The 12,565-nt window shown below is 36.8% G+C and overlaps 1 protein-coding gene across 1 annotated transcript in view; it reads right to left on the reverse strand.

The window, feature by feature from the left end:
• tox3 (TOX high mobility group box family member 3) overlaps window positions 1–12,565 on the reverse strand; it is a 145,215-nt gene that overhangs the window by 26,325 nt on the left and 106,325 nt on the right. The window contains exon 3 of the mRNA XM_062961567.1: window positions 11,163–11,420. Within this exon, the coding sequence (XP_062817637.1) occupies window positions 11,163–11,420 (258 nt within the window). The remainder of the gene's footprint in view (window positions 1–11,162; window positions 11,421–12,565) is intronic.

A 12,565-nucleotide genomic window follows, 5' to 3' on the forward strand; every position in this document is an offset into this window, starting at 1 on the left:
TTTACTGCGTGTATACACACACATATGAAGAACCACTGCACTGTCTTGTTCTGTCACACACGCAAAAATCAAGCTCAAATAGAAATTGTGGTTAGGGAAGTGGGAACAAATCTAGTTCATGTTTAGGAAAGTGATATCGATTGTTTCTTGAAGTCACACCAGAAAAGATTAGGAGGCCATGCTGGTGAATCAAGGAGCCTTCTTTAGAAAAAAAGAACATTTCTGTTTCTTGCCCTGACAGACCATTATATGAAAAGACTGGGAGGTTTGAGACATTAACTCTTATATCCTAATAGGAGCCTCCGGTGGTCTAGGGGATAAAAGCCTTGTGACTTGAAGGTTGGGTTGCTGACCTGAAGGCTGCCAGGTTCGAATTCCACCCGGGGAGAGCGTGGATGAGCTCCCTCTATCAGCTCCAGCTCCATGCGGGGACATGAGAGAAGCCTCCCACAAGGATAGTAAAAACATCAAAACATCCGGGCAATGTCCCCTGGGCAACGTCCTTGCAGACGGCCAATTCTCTCACTCCAGAAGCAACTGCGGTTACTCCTGACACGAAAAAAAATCCTAATATAGTTTGCCAAGGTTGGTAAATCACTAAAATAAACACATGAACTGGGAAATTTCTATGAAGCTGATCAACTGGGTAGAAGTTTGAAATTTGGACATGTACGGTCTCCTATAAGATAAACAACCACTCCATAATCCTTGATACATAACCCATTCCCCGATTTTTTGGCATCATGAAGAACAAAATATAATATGTATCCATCACAATGTTAGCTTGGTCTTGTGGAAGACGTCCTAGCAGCAGAATTCATATTAAAAAGAGATGTAATTTTTTTTGAAGTTAGCACATGTGAAACCATGTTAGGATTCTCCTTCAAAAGGCTCATTCATTCGATGGTAAAGTGATTATTTCATCACTGGCTTATCCATACGTTAGCACTATGGGCATTGTGTATGCTGTATATAAGGCTGCCAGATTGTACTGAATGGTTCTGCTAAAAGGGGCCATGGTGGCGCAATGGGTTAAACTCTTGTACCGCTGAATTGCTGAATTGAAGGTTGGCGGTTTGAATTTGTAAGATGGGATGAGCTCCCATCTGTCAGCCCCAGATCCTTGCCAACATAGCAGTTTGAAAACATGCAAATGAGAGTAAATAAATAGGTACCGCTTTGGCGGGAAAAGGCAAAGAGATGGTCCAAGCAATCTTGCCAGTCACACGACTGAGAGGTGACAATGCAGGCTCCTCGGTTTGAAAATGGAGAAAAAGCCAGAGATGAGAACTGCCTCCAGAAGCCGGAAATGAAAGGAGAAGCCTTTGCCTTGTTTGTGTTTGTATATCTCATTGTATCTGACTGTAAACACATTGAATGTTTTCATGTGTAAATGCTGTAATCTGCTTTGCGTCCCCTAAGCGAGAAGGGAAGAATATAAATAAAGTGTATTATTATTATTATTATTATTGTACTGAAATACAAAATTGAGGAGGTGCTGCTTGCATGATAAGCAACACCTTCTTAAATTCCTTCTACTTGAAGAAGGAGGAAATCTGTCCGCATTTCATATGGTAACCCTACCTACAGAGAATGGCAAGATATATTAAGTATAATATATACTTATTCTTCCAAGGTTCTTGGAAGAATGGAAGTAATATATATGTTTTTAATGCTTTTAATGCTTGTATAACATATTCTTATTGATTATTGTTAATGGTTTTAAATGTGTTGCTAATTTTTACTGATTTGTTTGGCATTGAATCTTGCCGGGTGTTGTAAGCTGCCTTGAGTCCCCGCGGGTGAGAAAGGCGGGGTAAAAATGTAAATAAATAATAAATAAATAATAACCTCAGAGCTTGGGAGAGTTACTTTTGGGGTTACAATTTCTAGACTCCAACATGGTAATTTTGGAAGAATGGTTGGTCTAACTTTCCCAAGCACCATGTCCAACATATCTAGAACCCAAGCCAATATCAGCTACTGCACTCTTTCAGACTTTCTGAAGATAGTATTTATTTCTACTTCAAAAGTTACTAGAATGACTCATGCAAAGATACTGTGTAGATAAGTTAAATAGTTAGCAAATGACTTCAAGTGCCAGACACTTCCAAAACTGTACCTAACCTAGTTGTAATAGGATGATCTTGGAATATTTTGGGGCTGAAGCATTGCTTATAGGTTTTATGTAATTATTACAAAAATGCATTATAACACAACAGGGAAGAGAGTAGTCTAGTGGATGGAAATGTGGTGAGTAAATCCAAGATAATTATGAAAAGTCAGGGTCAAAATGGGCAGAGCAATTCCTTATAAAGTTTAGGTTGGGGTTAGGAACTTAAATATAATTGATCAGTGCCTAATGATGAAAGACCATGCTGAGCTAATAAGTATTTCTCTAAGTGAGAAACCACCTTTCTTATCAAGGAACAAATTATTGCATTCAGTAATTATGTGGGTTTCCTCTCTTAACGATGATAATAAACATGTTCATAACAACAACAAAGGCTCCTTTTAATAAAGAGTTCCAGGCGCTAAACACGTTAATGAACCATGAAATAACTGTTCTATTTGTAATATATTGAACAACATTGCCGCAACACTGTTGTAATCACCACCTCACCAAAATCAAGATCGGAAAGTGGATATTAAAAATAAATCATGGAAGCTGCTTTGTAAGAGAAAATTAGGTGCATAAATTGGAGACACACAGCTAACAAAAGAAAATAAATCGGAATTCATGCCTATTTGTCGATTTTGAAGTAATATATTGGTAAATTTCCAATTCATGTACTCTTCACTGAAAGGTCTGAGGAAGGATTTGGAAGACAATAAATGTCTAGATTTAAAATGGCTGCTTCATGTAATCATATTTTTTCATACAATACTAGCTGAATAGGTGCTGTTAAGTCTGAACACATTTAAAATTCCCATCAATATATATTGTCCACAATAAAAAGAACTTGAAAATATGAAACCAAGGCAACTTTACAATTTTCTTGGGCTGTCCTATCCTCCACGCTACATGAAAAACATTTTTTTCCTTCAGGGAAAAGATATAAGAGCAGTTCTATTCAAAATAAGTTCATACAAAAATTGTATACCATCTCCTATTGACACCTACAATAGTTTAGCACTGATAAAGCAATAGAAGAGAATGTTTCACTAATATATTACTTGTATATTGGAGAAAAGGGTGTTTCCAGGAATGTTTCTTTGGAACCAAAAAGTACCAAACTATTCACCAGGTAACCTTTCCTAATCTGGAAATGATAATCTATAACTAAGTGGACCTCATAGCCAACTATTTCCTCTTCCTTTTCACTATTCACTGAGCCCCTTTAACACTAGGACTTGTACTCATGGTTTCACCTACTTCCATCCACCAAAATATATAATCTCTAGGTATATTTCTGCTGGAAGTTACCATAAAGTCACATTGAAGTATCTAGCTAATGTTCTAGGTTCTCCAAGATGACTTCATAGTGACTTCTGGTAGAAGCTATTTATTTCAATAGGTTTCATTATTATCCACATTTAACTGTTTCAATGGTACATTCAGAACATATCCCCTAAGGATATTGATGTTGGGCTACATAAAGAGAGATTAATCTGAACACAGGGCATTTATAAAATATCATAGCATGGCACTGGGAATCATGTCTTTGTGGTTAGTATTCAAAGGTTGCTTCTATATCCCCTAGGCAACTCCAAGATACATCTGGACAAATAAATATTGCTGTTCTTGGAAATGTCCAGATGTGTCAAGGCTTCTCGAAGGCAGAGGTGGACAACTGAAGCAGCCCAGGAGCCACCTTTATGACATGGCATCTTTAGGGAAGCTCTTGATCTACCAAAAATTTGGAGGAAAAAAACCCCAAAGTAGTCTGATCATTTTTTAAAATGTTAAACAGTATAGCAAAAACTGGTGGTTATCTGTTTTAAAGGTAAACTGTTACAAGTGGAAACGTCTAGGACCAGTTGTTCACTCTCTCTTCTTTTTTTTTTTCCTTTTGGCCAGGAAAAGAATTGTATTGGTTTGAGGACATGTTAGGAACTCTAAAACATTTGGGAAGGCATTCCTACTACAGACCAAAGGAGTTGTAGCTTTAGTGGGCATACTACATTTTACCTTTCAAAACTGGAAGTAAACATTTAGTTAATGCCTATATTGGGGGGGGGGGGTATTTTTTTAAGGGCTATATCCCATAGTGGGCTTGAAGCAGAAGGGGATGATCTCCAGGCTTGGTGAAGTTTACCTCCCTTGGAACAAGAGACTGCTGAAATCTAGTAGGATGAAGAACTAGCGTTTTAGGGGATCTGGGTTCCACATCTCAATTAGGCACCTTCCGCACTGCTGAATAAAATCCCACATTTTCTGCTTTGAACTGGAATATATGCCAGTGTGGACTCAGATAACCCAGTTCAAAGCAGATATTGTAGGATTTTCTGCCTTGATATTCTGGGTTGTATAGCTGTGTGGAAGGGCCCTGAGCTATCTGAGTCCACACTGCCATATCTTCCAGTTCAAAGCAGATATTGTGGGATCTTCTGCCTTGATATTATGGGTTTCATGGCTATATGGAAGGGCACTGAGCTATCTGAGTCCACACTGTCATATCTTCCCATTCAAAGCAGAAATTGTGGGATTTTCTGCCTTGATATTATGGATTTCATGGCTACGTGGAAGCGCCCTGAGCTATCTGAGTCCACACTGCTATATCTTCCAGTTCAAATCAGATATTGTGGGATTTTCTGTCTTGATATTCTGGGTTATATGGCTGTGTGGAAGGGTCCTGGGTTATCTGAGTCCACACTGTCATATCTTCCCATTCAAAGCAGATATTGTAGAATCTTCTGCCTTGATATTATGGGTTTCATGACTACGTGGAAGGGCGCTGAGCTATCTGAGTCCACACTGACATATCTTCCCATTCAAAGCAGATATTGTGCGATTTTCTGCCTTTTTTTTTCGTGTCAGGAGCAACCGGAGTTGCTTCTGGAGTGAGAGAATTGGCCGTCTGCAAGGACGTTGCCCAGGGGACGCCCGGATGTTTTGATGTTTTTACCATCCTTGTGGGAGGCTTCTCTCGTGTCCCATTTTCTGCCTTGATATTCTGGGATATATGACTGTGTGGAAGGGCCCCTAGTAATTATATTCATTATGTAATGTTACTATAGTTACTCTGTTTCAGCCTAACCTACTTACGAAGACTGAAAGGGGTTGAGGATCATTTGTGTCAACTTGAATACATGGGAGGAAAAGTGAAATATGGATGTCTAACTAATTAACTAACTGTTTAAAGTGCAGCAGATGTCTAAAAACATTCATTGCACTCTGCTAGTACAAAACCCCAATCATTCACTCCCTCCTGTCCTAAACAAGATAATTCTTCATGGCTCATACTTATTCAAATCTCGCAATGCATTTTTCAGATCAAACACTGCCCGATTACCATTATTGTTGTCATTACTGTTCTTGTTGTCATTATTTATATGCCACTTTCCTCCCAATACTGGGACTGGAAGCAACTTATCAATGGAAACAATTAGACTACAGTTGTAATTATTTTGCAAATGAATAAAACGCCGCTACATTTTTATGATGCTAAAAAATGTAAATCGTATTTTCGTATGGGGGGAAAAAAACGACACACTCCAAGAGTGATGCAAATACAGTTAAGTCTATTTCTGTAAAAACCTGGAGGTAATTTTTTTAAATAAAAAAGGAGGACGAGAAAGAGAGAGAGAAAATAAATGCAGGCTGAAAAGAGGCAATTATTTTACCGTCTGTTTCTTAGATATCAGAAAGGGAATTTCGAAATTCATCAAAGCTAACCTTCTGTTATGTACAACAGGGCTAAGCTGAAAAGAATGTTAACAAGTTCAATTTTCATTCAATCAGCACCACTGCTCTCTGAAATGTTTCATTGCAGGAAAGAAATAAAAAATAATCTATATGGTAATTATTAGGATGAATCCCCCAGTAACTTTCAGCAACATAAAAGGTCAGTTCTATTCAAGATATTTTATCAGTCCCTTGCACATACTCCTGTCCTGTCATTTTAAATCTGAACAGCATTTTATTTTCCCATTTACAGCTACCTGCAGAATTAAGTACTTAAGCCAAATAAGAAAAAAAAAGAGAGAGAAGAAAATGTTGAATGCTGGCAAAGGCTATAATAGCATGGAGATAAATCGTTCGCTGCTCCCCTCTCGAGCCTCGGGGGCTAGAGATTTTTCTTCTCCTGGTGCACTGTGGGTATTCAAAACTTGTTCAACATGATTTCATTTCATTTCAGGCAGTGCCTGAGAAAACTAAATTACAGAATCAATCATAGAGAAGGTCAGAGTGAGACTTCATTACAAGTATTGCATGCTTGCATGAATATCTTTCATTTATGACTGACCCAATATGTCACAATAGCTGTCTAGTAAAAATAATCCACTTTCTGAAATTGATGTACTACTGATGTCACTGCTACTCAGCGGGCTGGGCAGATTATAGAGAGATGTTTAAAGGGGGGAGACAAGAAGAAGCAAAGAATAAGAAAGACGGAACCCTACGGAGCCCAAGGAGCGGGTCTATAGAATTGTCATCCTTTGTAGATTAAAATAATTTCTCCGGTGATCTTCTAAACAGTCGATGGTGCTTTAGTCTGTAATGACTTTTGATGGCAGATGACAATTGACTTTCATTTATTTAGGAGTAGGTGTGTGTATTTTTACACATCACGTTCAGTCCTAGGAGTTTGTTTTTGATGTGAACCGAAACACTAGAACTCATTCAATCTTCATTCCAATAAATTGCACGTTGTGTCCGTATTGGCATATTGTTAAAAATGCAAATGCCGATCACGATGCTTCTTTTTTCGTCACATTTCTCATTCTTTAAAACAAAGGTGGGCATAACGGCACGCATTTATGATAAATATGTCTTTGTTTCCTGTCAATAATAATGAATCTAATCAGCGAAATGACAAATTTGTCAGGCACTCTTTGAACAAAAGCGATAAAAGGCTAGGAAGGGAACCAAGATAGCACCTCCCAGGTTGTTGTTGTTGTTATTAATTTTTATTAATTTTTATTAATTATTAATGTTTATTGTTGAAATGTTTTAATTTTTTCTGTTTAAATTTTGTGTATGTAATGTTTTGAAGTGTCGTTGCTCAGGCTTGTCCCTGTTGTAAGCCGCCCCGAGTCCCTTCGGCAAGATGGGGCGGGATATAAGAATAAAGTTTATTATTATTTATTAATTCATTTCTATCCTGCTTTTCTCCCATGGGTGGGATTCAAAGCGGCGTACAGCAAATAAAATTCATACAAATACATTGAACAGCAATACATAATCAATTAAAACATCATATCCTGATTAAAACCCAAATGAAACCATTTCAAAAAAATTACAAGCACCATATAATAATAATAATAATAATAATAATAATAATAATAATAATAATAATAACAACTTTATTTTTATACCCTGCCCCATCTCCCCAATGGGGACTCAGAGTGGCTTACATGGGGACCAAGCCCAAAAACATACAACAATAAAATGATAAAACAATTATTCCAACAGTAAAACATCAATATCAATAAAACCATCATAGTAATCAACGTATTAAAGGTATCCATAACCTCTGGCCACTGAAGTTATTTGTCAATTATTATCAAAAAATTGTTTATCAAACTGGCAGTGCCTATTTTCATTCATTTGGGAAGGCCTGGGAAGGTTTTAATTTGCAAACAAATTTAATTTGTGAAGGTTACTATATTTCATTTTTTTAAAATACCGGTAGGAAAAATGTTAATTCATTGGCACCGTTTTATAACCACTAGGCCATATTCACTTTGGTATTAAAACAACTTGCTTAGAGTTAAAATGGATTGTAAGATGCAACAATCCTAAGTCGGTAATGGAGTGTGCAGTATTATTTATTATTCCAGAGATCTTCCTGCAGCAAATCTAAGAAAAGTACTATTATGTAGCTGGCCAACTCTGCACCCTGAGGGAAACACCGGAGAACCTTGACATAACCTATTTTTACCCGTGCCTCTGGCGGTTTTGCATTCAAGTTTATAGGTGAGCATGTCAGGTAGTAGTCAGAATAAAGCCAGAGACATGCTGTATTAATCAGAGCGCTGCTATTCCTTTTCTGTTTGTGCTTGAAAATTTCATGACATTTCTTCAAGGTGAAAATTTTATCGGACGTTTCAACAGGGTCAATCTATAAATCCAATTAAAAGTAACTACTATTTGCAATGGAACACACTAGTGTTTTCAAGAGCCAGATTTTCATGTAGTATTTTCTTTCTCTCTTTCTCAAAAAGGTGATTTTACTCCATTGGTTTCTGTTTGAGTAATGTATTACTTGTCTTTTTCAACACTGAAGACCCGTCGATCCAGACTGATTAGCAACTTGGCAACAAAGATGCAATAAAACACGACAAGTGGACACCTCCCGCATACAGGCATTGTTCTGCAAGTGTAGACGAATATCGTAATCATTTTATGGATCCCACATTTAGTTCTTCCAGATACAGTAAAAGACCAATTGACCATGAAATGAAATTTCATAGTTAAAATGCCTCTTTCACGTTTTTTTATTGCCGTCATAAAAATTTTTATGGCTATAAGGAAAGGTAATTCGTGAAATATACAATTTAAAGATGAAGTCAATTATTAATAAATATTTATCAGTTTAATAAAGTGCACATTTTCAATAAATAATGGGAGACATTTATCATTGTATCCTTGGCATGTAGATTATAGATGCCAGAATGGAGCCAAAGAAGGACTAAATGGAGAACTTGGGAGACCTTCTTGGGCAACCCTATCCCCTGACCCACCATGATATTCACATTTGAAGTTTCTCTTTTATTTTGTCTGTTTACAGTTGAACCAAGAGAGAGAAGGTAACACAACCATAGAGTTGGAAAATATTCCAAGGGCCATCCAGTCAAAATCCCAGGCAACCACATTGGAATATCTTCTTAAGGCAGTAGGCATTGCAATATTTACTTTTTACAGTATTTACAATATTTAGTTTTATGCTGCAAACTCTTTCTAATTCCATCAAAAAACATCAGAATAAGAAAAAAATCAAGTTATTTTCCTTGTGGTGACACTAGATTATTACGGTATGGTACAAATATTATATCTGCGTAAAAACGATATCATACCACTGAATTCAAAGATCTAGAAAATGGGTGAATGTAATTTGGCCAACGCATGGAACAAATAAAAAGTATTCAGAGCATAAAAATGATCCCTTTAACTACTGCATCCTGTGACATAGGCTACACTGCCATATAGTTTGAAACTGCATTATATGACTCTATACTGGTCATATATTGTAGTTTCAAATGCCATTATATATTGACGTAGATGGGGCCTCAATAAATCTGTAATCAACAGTTTCAGAAACTTTCCATGATGAAAAACATATAATGCCTAGTTGAATCAACTGGAATGAAGTCCTACTGAAAATCGCTCACAGCTCTGAATTCCAAGCACAAGAACTCTAGTTTCTGAATTCATAACCTTCCAAGAATCTCAGGTATAACTCTTTAGTTCTTTTTTGCCGTATCTCACTGCACTGTGGAATTAGCTTTGGATTCTGAACCATTTTCAGAGTTGTGTTTGGATGAAGAAATAAATACAAACAGTATCAATTCTCCCAATTTGAAAACTTTCTTTCTCCCAGCACTGGAGGATCCCAAGCATCCATTCAGCTGTCAGAAGTCCTACTAAATTTGACAGGACACACATTTTCACAGGCATACAGAAGATAACACTATCAATGGGATATACAGTGAATGTCCATCATGGTGACCACACAAAAGGTTGCTTGAAAAAATAAGATGTCCTTATGGTTCCATGAACTAGGGATATCAGCTGCATTTTGCTGGAATAAGAGATGAAATAGCTTAATATACAATATATTGTGTCAACAAATTACACTGGTCAAGATATATTTCAATGCCTCTGTGGAGATGTTGGATTTATTTAATTATATATATATATATATTATCTATAACTGCTGCCACCAGTGTAAAGATGTTTTTATTTAAACGCTGCCACCAAATGTAAAGGGTTTATGATGCTGCCACCAAATGTAAAGGAGATTATTAATGTTTGGTACCACTATGGGAAGATATAGCCACTAGCTACTTAGAGAGGAGACCTTTTAAATTTTGTTTTTCTTCCTTCTTCTTGTTTACTCATGATGGTAATATATGTGACAGAAGCTGAGATGTTTGAAGAACAATAACAAGTTTATTCAGGCACAAAGCTTAATGGTTACAGTAACTTTCTCTTTAGAGGCACTTGGATTAACAGTTCCAAAACTAGAATGAGGTGTTTCAAATTCCTTAAAAAGTCACTTCTTTCTCTACTGCTTTAACCTGCAGTCACCCTGTGCATTACAATCACAGATTATCTGTTCTTCATCAGGAGACAGATTACCTTAAAATAAGTCACCAAACTTATTTTAAATTGACTCAAAAATAAGCAATTGAGTCTCCCTGATCCCTTCAACTGAGGATCAGTCTTCACTGTACCTCATCAGGGCACAGACTAACTGCTTTTTTTCAAACCTGCACTTCACCAAAATGGCAGTTGGCTCCACTCACTACTCCATGGCAACCAACTCATGAGTGAAGAGATGCAATAACTGAAATACTGACCCTTTTAAAACACAATTAAACATGACATCTGTAAACTAAAAAAATCACACTTCATTACAGCCTCAAATGTTAGCACTGTTTCTGGGTATATGTGACCTGCTGATTCCAAATATGGCACCAAATTTCCTCTATCAGCTCTAGTTTTTGAGATACAGAACATATGCCATCATGACAACCATATCTAAGAAACTAGAGCTGATGCAGTCTACCAATGCAATTTTCTGAATTAGAGCCCCAAATAACCAAATGAATGGGCCTAATAACCAAGACACCAAGCATTTTTTGGTTGGGTTGTATAATTGGTCTAGTATTCAATAGAAGGACAATATACCACATGATTGTTACTTCTTCATGCATGTTGGAAGACAATGGGAAGAAATAGTGAGAAAGTTTGATTCAGTCCATGATGCAACATTTCTGTGTTGCAATATGATTTATTTCAGCAATCAAAAGATAGAAGGAACATTTCCTACCATGTGTAATCCATTGCTTTGGATGACCCCATCTTGTTCCACAAGGTTTCGAGATATCGTGATGGAAGGAAGGTCCAGGCTCTGTGGTGGAAACTGGGGAGTGAACTCATTCCCTTGTGCAGCCAACTGGTCGCTTAGACCTTGAAAAGGCAGGAGTATATCTGCCATCCCAAGGCTGGTGGGGTCCAGTTCTGGGGGCGGCGTAATTGGAGGAATCTCAAACTCTTCATCACCAAGACTTGGAGTATGGAAGGTTTGCTTGAAAAAAAGAGAATGAGAATTTATAGAACACTGCTGTATATTCAATGTGCCCAATAAAATGTCTCTCTGTGTAATTTAACCCAGTAGCAAACCTTATATACATATATCTCACAAGTGTAGCAAGATTCACATATGCCCAGCTTTATGGATCCTTCAAATTAAAGATTTAAGTCTCATTATCATATGGCTTTAATGGTGTATCGGTATTAACTGTTTTTTAATGCACACTTAATTAGCAACATCTGTCTTTGTTGTTGGGCTGAACATCAGCTACATTGCATTGCATTTTAGGAAGAGGGTTTTTCTGGCGGTATAACAAATTGCCAGTTTATTGATATGTTAGAAAAATAGCACAAAGAGCTAACTCATTATTCAGATGCCTCAATAAAAGGCTGGCAATTCTGGTAGTACACACACAACATTAATCTGGCAGTGATCGGCACAAGGTGTTATTAAGTGGAAAGATGCAATACTGGGGTGCAATGCCCTCCGCCAATGGTAATACAAATGGCCCTGTGTTTCTCTTACCACATAGCAGACTATTATCAAGCAAATTTCTGCTGTTACTGAGTCCCCAATACAGACTGGCTTTCCAAAAAGGGCCCTACTGAGCAGACATACAAGATGTATACAAGCCATACAAACACACTTAAACATATATCATGGGAGGAAGAAGTAGGAACAAAGTTAATGGAAAAAGAATGGGAGGAGATGTGAAAAACAAGACAATAAAAAACATGTCAATTAGAATAAAATAAAATTATTATAAACTAATTTGAAAGTGGTATTTAACACCAAGAAGGTTAAATATGATGAATAAGAATAATAATGAAAAATGCTGGCGGGGATGCCAGGAAATTGGAACCTACATGCATATGTGGTGGGATTGTAAACATGCAAAAGATTTTTAGGAATTGGTTATAAGGGAAAATATTATGAATATAAAAATTAGAAGGAATCCAGTGGAAATATTACTTTTAATTAAAAAAAGAGAATGAGAAAGATAAGAGGGAAAAAAATTAACAGCAGCTAGATTACTAATTGCAAAATATTGGAAAGGAGAAATGAAAATTCAAATTAATGAATGGTATAAAGAAGTTTGGAGAATGGCACTGAATGACAAGCTAACATCAAATTTAAAG

Source organism: Anolis carolinensis, unplaced genomic scaffold (assembly GCF_035594765.1).
Source record: "Anolis carolinensis isolate JA03-04 unplaced genomic scaffold, rAnoCar3.1.pri scaffold_9, whole genome shotgun sequence".
NCBI lineage: Eukaryota > Metazoa > Chordata > Lepidosauria > Squamata > Dactyloidae > Anolis > Anolis carolinensis.